The 7,188-nt window shown below is 38.8% G+C and overlaps 1 protein-coding gene across 2 annotated transcripts; it reads left to right on the top strand.

Annotated features, from left to right (window-relative positions):
• Positions 1 to 1,023: 1,023 nt before the first annotated feature.
• Positions 1,024 to 6,969, top strand: TOM2A (tobamovirus multiplication 2A). 2 transcript variants are annotated; one of them, XM_086227810.1, is made up of 7 exons: positions 1,024 to 1,173; positions 1,838 to 2,155; positions 4,346 to 4,445; positions 4,691 to 4,771; positions 4,858 to 4,962; positions 5,575 to 5,784; positions 6,535 to 6,969. In XM_086227810.1, the coding sequence occupies exons 2-7, from the start codon at positions 1,917 to 1,919 to the stop codon at positions 6,640 to 6,642; spliced, it is 843 nt and encodes a 280-aa protein (XP_086083936.1). In that variant the 5' UTR covers positions 1,024 to 1,173; positions 1,838 to 1,916; the 3' UTR covers positions 6,643 to 6,969. The 2 variants fall into 2 exon arrangements, with proteins under 2 accessions (XP_086083936.1, XP_086083937.1); XM_086227811.1 differs by having other exon boundaries at positions 1,032 to 1,173; positions 1,845 to 2,155.
• The last annotated feature ends 219 nt before the right edge of the window (positions 6,970 to 7,188 follow it).

The raw sequence follows: 7,188 nt of genomic DNA, 5'->3' as shown, positions 1-7,188 counted from the left end.
CCTCCCCTCCCCAGCCTGCCCCCAGCCAGCCCACCCCTACCCAGCCAGCCCGCACCCCCTCACCTCAAGCCCCGCCGCCGTCGCACCCATCCCCAGCCCGCCCGCACCCCCTCACCCAAGCCCAGCCCCCGTCGCACCCATCCCCAGCCCGCCCGCACCCCCTCACCTCAAGCCCCGCCACCGTCGCACCCATCCCCAGCCTGCCCGCACACCCATCCCCAAGCCCAGCCCCCGTCGCACCCATCCCCAGCCCGCCCGCAGAGAGAGGAAAGAGAGAGAGAGAAGGGAGATCGGGCGGCAGGGAGGGCTGGGTGGGTCGCGCCGGCGATGGGGAGGGGCGGGGTCGACCGGCGAAGGGGAGAAGTGGGTCGCGCCGGCGGCGGGGAGAGCTGGGTGGGTCGCGCAGGCGGCGGGAAGGGTGGCCGGCCAAAATTGGAGGGTGAGGTTTTTTTTTTATGTAGGGGCAAAATGGGCAAAAAAGGATAAAAAATTAATGGGGTGGTGAACTCAGCATTTTTGGCTGGTGGGAATAGCCCCCCCTAGGTTATAACCTTTAAGTAAAATTTTAACTGTTTTGAGTTACAAACGTGGTAATAAACATATTAGTAATGCCAATTACAATTCAATTCGTCCTAATTAATAGACAAGTAATACGTTCAATTTTGTGGTAAATATATAATAATTGTATCGTATATGTATTAAGAAATTTCATATGCTTAAAGCCTTAAAACACTATTTGTATCGCGTTGGTGCCGACTCAATTAGTTTAATATGCATGCCTTAACCCGAGTACCCGACACAAGTACAACACGATAACCCGAAGTGTCACCCTCAACTCAAGTCCTCAACTTTGTTTGTTTTTCGCAAAGCAGAGCAATGAATAGATAGACAACGATGAAAACGCTGTCGTCTGTGTAAAAAGTCAAAACCCATAGGTCGATCTGTATTGCTGAGATTATCCCTTACACCGTTAGAAAAACATGAATAAGGGCATTAACGTCATTCCAAAATAAAAAACGCCCACGAAGCAAAACTGGAGCGGACAGATCAAAATGCCAACTGGCCATTAGACAAAAGCGAGAAAAGAGGTGCTCACCGTCCCCCTTCTTCTGCTTCTCTCTGTTCCTCTTCCTCTTCCTCTGTCTGAAATCCGAATCGTCACTTCTCTAATCTGTGAGTTTTATTTCTTTCGATCTATGCTTGATTAAATTAAGCTTCCCAAACTTAATTTTCCTTTTGGATTTTTAATTTTAATTTTTTTTTTTTTTTTTTTTGTAAAAATTGTGTTAATTAAAAAATATGTTTCATTGGGTTTAATTAATCTGAGAATTTTTGTTTCGTATAAATCTGAAATGGAATGTATTTTTAGGGATTCTTTTTTTATTAATTGTTGCTTGGAAAATCAATGTTGATTAGGTTAGGAAATTTGAAGTGATTACTCGTTTTCTAGGAGACTGGAATCCTCTGTTTGGTTGGCGAGGAAGTTGAGGGAAATCAAAATGTGGGTCTGGTTTCAGATGTGCTCTTGGTTGTGTAGAAATACAAGTCAACCAAGGCAAATTGTTGTATAAGCTTCAGCTGAATGGAATATATGTGTTTTTGTTTTTGGGTTTTTTAAACCCTCTTCAATTTGTCACCCTGATCCCAGGAAATGAATAGTGTTCAATTTAAAAGGTTGAGCAGATGGTTGGTTTAATTTTTCAACATTTTTCCAGAAACCAAGCAGAGCTCAATGATTAAAGTACAAAATTAATTGCAAACTTTTGAAAGTTAGTGGTCAGAATTGTGTGTTTGAGTTATTGATCCTTGGGCTAAATGTGGGTGTCTTTTGTTGAAGTTAATAGGATAATTGGAGAATCGAAGAGACCCATTTGATTTGAATTTGGCGGTTGAAAGGGTCCAAGAAACTGTTGAGGATGGCTTGCAGAGGGTGCTTGGAGTGCCTATTGAAGCTGTTGAACCTTATTCTGACCCTTGTGGGGCTGGCCATGGTGGGTTATGGGATCTACTTGCTGGTTGAATACCTGAAAGCTTCTTCCAATGCCGATATGTATTCACCTGTGGGTGACAATCATGCTTTGATAGAGCTCGGCCGACCTCTGCTCATGACTGTGTCTCTTTCAGCTAGTGTCTTTGATAATTTGCCGAAAGCTTGGTATGCCTACTGCCCTGTTGACTGAAATTCTGTTTCTGCTTTTGAGTTATAGCTAGTTAAACATTTCTATTATTATAATGAGGACATCTATTATGTATTTTGGTTTTAGATATGGCTGTAAACAAGATACCAACTATACTTCTGGTAGACTTATCTTCTCGCATCTGATATCACTATTGCTATTTTCTTTTTAATTTCAAATCAGATATTGTATGCTCTATGTGGTTTGTTTTTAGAGAAATAGAAAGATAGAAGAAAATGATTGAAAAATCTTGAGAAAGGATTCATTTTCCTTCCTTTTTTTTCATTCTTTAAGACAACCAGAGATATCTCTTAATTAGCTTATTATCTTAATAAACAGTTTGGATGTGAAATGCTCCACTTTCAACATTGTGAAATTAGGAATGGGTCTATACATATCTAGTGGTGGCTCCACTTTCAACAGTTTGGATGTGAAATGAGTGTAGAAATTGGAAACTTAGCTTGAGTTGGGTTGTTACACGGGTTTTTGTTTTTTTTGTTTTGAACCATTTATTCAAATACAATTGTCCCACATTGGATAATTTACTATCAAATATTGAGAATATTAAGTGGGATATCTCCTTAAATTGTACTGAGCCCTATTGAGATAAAATCTCACACCTGAACACCACAAGGTCGTTAAGTTTGCCCCCCAACAATATGTCCATATGCTGTATTAATAATGAATGATAGGTTATTGTAAGTTGCACCTCCTCTTTAATTGCAGGTGTTAAATTGATTGGATTTTCTTGGGTTATTAAGAGGAGATGATGCGGGAATCACTATTCCTAGTGGTTTTGAGGTTTTATGAAATCTTTAACATCACTAGTTCTTTCTTTTGCCAGGTTTAACATCATTAGTTCTAGTATATATACACCCAATGGATTAGGTTTTTATGTTAGAACAAGACTTGGTTGCCAATAGAGAGAAGTGTCCCCCTAATGACCTCCACTAGCTATGGGATGTTGCTGTCTCCACTAATTTGTTCCTTTGCACCAATGACTTCTCCAATGAGAAGTGTCCCTTTATCTGTCTATGGTTCTACCAAAAGTTTTCGACAACCCCTTCAAGGTCTTCCCACATTGCTGGATGCGCACAGATTCATTGGATGTGCTTGTGTGTTTCTCCAAGTGAATTTTACTCTTATATCCTCCAGGAAACCTCCAAGGTGTGGTGGTGGGATCATGAGGTCTATGAAGGGTGCAAGGTCTTCCTCTTCACAAGAGAAGTTATATGTAACTATGGTGTGGCTATAAGCAAGCCAAAAAACCCTTCACATGGCTTTTTTGCACAAAATAGAGAGGGAGAAAGGAAGTGGTGCGACCAGGTTTGAGAGAACTCTTCTCTTCAAGCTTTCCAACATGGGGCAGCACTTGTCTTCAGTCCTTTCCCATGTTGGGTGCGACAAGAAGTATACAATCTGAAGACTTCTTGCGGAGCAGGGAAGCCTGCACCTAAAATCTTGGCGCGTGTAAGATCATGTTGTCCCTGTGTTTCAGGCTTAGGGCTAGAGCTTCCTACTTCAATCTTGTGCCTGAAATTTAAGCGTAAGATATCTGGGATGCTGCACCTTGAACCTAGGCACACAAGGTACAATGAAGCGTTGAAGGCCATCTACATATTAACCGGTCGATAGTTAGCTTCTCTAGTGCATTTAAGTAGGGTGGGTCATCCTACTTTTAAATCCAGTGGAGCCCTAAAAGGCTATAATTAATCAACTAGTGAGCATCCCAATTATTTTTGTTGAAGTTATGCTGCCCTTTAAACTATCAACCCCGACTCTGTTTCTGGTTACAATGTCTGTCCATTTTGTAGACCCAGGTTCTCTGTAGTATAAGTTAGTTAATTGAACTTGAAGCTCACCTAAATTAGCTGATTTTGGGTCAAGATTAAGTTGATCTTGTTGCACTTTAAGTTTGCCATTTTTTTTTTTCTTCATTTCCTTGATTACTTCGTTACAGTCATTGTTTAATTCTTTTCCCTCTGCCTTTACTATTGTTAAATGAACCTGCAACTTACTTATCCTAGATATATGCATATTGATGTATTCTTATATAGATATCGAGGAGCCATTAAGGTTTAATTGATATTGTTTGCTATACCTGTTGAGTTCAAGCTGCTTAATTCTTTTTTTTCCCCCTTCCTTTTTGGCATTTCATACTTTTGCAGGTTCATATACTTGTTTATTGGAATTGGAGCAATTATATTTGTAATCTCTTGTTTTGGTTGCATTGGTACTGTGACACGGAATGGCTGCTGCTTGAGTTGTGTATCCTAATTACTCACTGTTTTATTCAAATAGTATGTCAGATAATAGTTTCATGGCCTATCTGTTATGGGACAACTGTTACCCAACATTCATACACGCCTACAATTATGTCATACCAGAATCATGCTGCATTGCATGTCATAATACACTATGGCTGATAAGTGATAAATCAGTGTATGTGCATGTGTGATGTTCTTTTTTGTTTGTTTTTCTTTTTAAAAATTGGTTTCCTTAAGTCAGCATAGTATGCTGTGCTGCTGATCCTTGTGATCTTGGTAGAGCTGGGAGCTGCAGCCTTTATATTCTTTGACAAAAGCTGGGAAGCAGTAAGTGCTATATCATCTGATGTTTTCAAATTTTAGATGGTAATGGTATGATTGGTCATCTAATCAGTGTCATAAGTTACTTTTAGGAAATCCCAACAGATAAAACTGGAGATTTTGAGATGATATACGGATTTTTGGATGAGCACTGGAACATTGTCAAATGGGTTGCTCTTGGAGCTGTTGTCTTCGAGGTAATTACAATATCCAAAATCTTGTCTAGGTCTCTTCAGTTTAAATTTTCTCTCTTATCTCCCAAGAAAAATTTTATGCTTTGGATGTCAGCTCGTACTGGTTATCTTATTCGTTTTACTTTCGTTTCATTTTATGAATCCATATATCCTATAATTACTTATTTCCTACAGCTTAATTGATAGTAATCATAATATGATCTTGAAGTGTATACTCAATTGCATGAACCAGGATCTTATTGTATTTCTGAATACAATTTCTTCATGATCGTGTACCTGTCAGGAAAATTTTCCATTGTATGAAAATGATATGAATTGATGGAATTGTTTGCATATGATACCACAACATTAAAATCATCCTTGTAGGTTTGTACATATTCACCTGAAATTGGTTAAGATATCCTCAGTGGCTGAAAAGGCTTTCATGCATGTATTTTATTTTTAGCTTCAGAAAATCTTTGCTTTGATGAGAGTGTTCTTTTGATGTGATTCTTGAATCTAGTTTTTGCTAAGTGGTTTGGGAATCACCAGTTAATAAATTGTATGGTTATTTCTTTCTTTTTTCTTTCTTGTGTCCAAAGGGTTCTTTTATAATGATTTTCCATTGGATTTCAGGCTCTACTTTTCTTGCTAGCTCTTGTGGTTAGAACAGCAAACAGACCAGCAGAGTATGACAGTGATGATGAGCTCATTGCTCCAAGGCAACAAATTCGGCAACCATTGGTCAACAGGCCTGCAGTTCCAGCAACTGGTGTACCTGTTGCTGGGGCCCCTGATCAGCGACCGAGCAGAAATGATGCTTGGAGTACACGCATGAGGGAAAAGGTGTGACATTGTTGAATTTTTTTTTTTTTGGTTAGTAGTCTTGCGGTGTTGTATAGCAATATGGCCATTGTGAAGGTAGTCTTAAGACAATACTAGCATGTTTGCTTTAGACTCTTGCTGATTGTTCCAATACTATAATTTTAACACATTTAACTCTTCCCCCACCAAAAAATATACTCTGCTTCACTTGCTTTGATTTTCATCAAGTATCTTGAAGTTTAATTCAGTTAGCAAATCTCATTAATTGCACAAGCAATCACTTAGTACAGTATTTGCTCCCGTGGCATTACATTTACCAAAAGGTCCATGTGATGATTCCTGGCTTTATTTATATATGATAATTACAATCTAGATCTTACCCCAGATGATCAGTCTAAATTTTGAATGCCTAATTGCTTAAACAAATTCCCTTTTTCTTTTTTTTCTCTATTCAAATGTGTGTACTCTGCTATATATAAAGCAAGTTTTGGCTTGCTAATTACCATATAACAGGTGTGCTTTTGGTGGCTGCTGCCTGGTGCAGATATATAATGTAGGAAATAATTGTGGTCCCACCTGGTTTTTGACTTGGTAGTGACCATCTTATTTTGGATTGGATTAATGCCATTTATCATTTATATTCATTTTATTTTTCCTATTGAAAAATTTATATTCATCTTATTTTTTGCTACAATCTTTTCGATAGCTTATAGTTCTAATGCTTGTGCTCTGTTTTATCTGGTGACTTGGTACATTGCACATATAAACCAGTATGGGCTTGATACAGCTGAGTTTTCATACAACCCATCCGAGTCGCACAGGTCCCAGCAAGTTCCAAGTCAGCCGCAAGAAGAAAGGAGCCGCTGCAGCATCATGTGATAAAAAGATGTAGATTTAGCCAAAATTTAACCTCGGTTTGGCTTCTGAAGGCCGCTTTTGGACCATGGTATTACAACTTAAAGCTTCCAGAGGATGGTCTTTCCCTTTTTGTTGAGTCTGTGTACAACACTTTCTTTTTTCAGGAGCTTTACTTATTCACCACGGAAGCTGTCTTCTCTTTAAATGTATTACCAGTTGGTGTGTGTAAATTGTACTGCTAGTTGGGGTTTCTCATAGAGTGAATGAATAGTTTTATGAACGGAGTCACTTGAGAGTTTAGACATTCTGGCAGTTGCAATGATGTGTTGTTCTATTGGTTTTGATTTATTTTACCTAATCTCATCTGCATACTTTCTGTTCTTTCCTCTCGGACCCAAGTGCAATGGTAGCCACTCTTTCCTTCAATTTTTACTTTTATTTGTTCTTTTTATTAAGGATAAATAAATTCGAAGTTCCAGATAAACTGATTAAGGACATATAAAATAAATTAACACTTTTATATGTATACATATAAAAGCATATATGTTCTGACTGTGCTGGCCCAAC

The sequence above is a fragment of the Dryas octopetala genome, chromosome 9 (assembly GCF_963921425.1).
Source record: "Dryas octopetala chromosome 9, drDryOcto1.1, whole genome shotgun sequence".
Classification (NCBI taxonomy): domain Eukaryota; kingdom Viridiplantae; phylum Streptophyta; class Magnoliopsida; order Rosales; family Rosaceae; genus Dryas; species Dryas octopetala.
This window is presented reverse-complemented; position numbering and strand designations above follow the sequence as displayed.

Coding starts and splice junctions, on each gene's coding strand:
- TOM2A (XM_086227810.1), top strand. CDS start 1,917: ATGGCTTGCAGAGGGTGCTTGGAGTGCCTATTGAAGCTGTTGAACCTT. Junction 4,772..4,857: donor TTGACAAAAGCTGGGAAGCA/GTAAGTGCTATA, acceptor AGTTACTTTTAG/GAAATCCCAACAGATAAAAC. Junction 4,963..5,574: donor TTGGAGCTGTTGTCTTCGAG/GTAATTACAATA, acceptor ATTGGATTTCAG/GCTCTACTTTTCTTGCTAGC.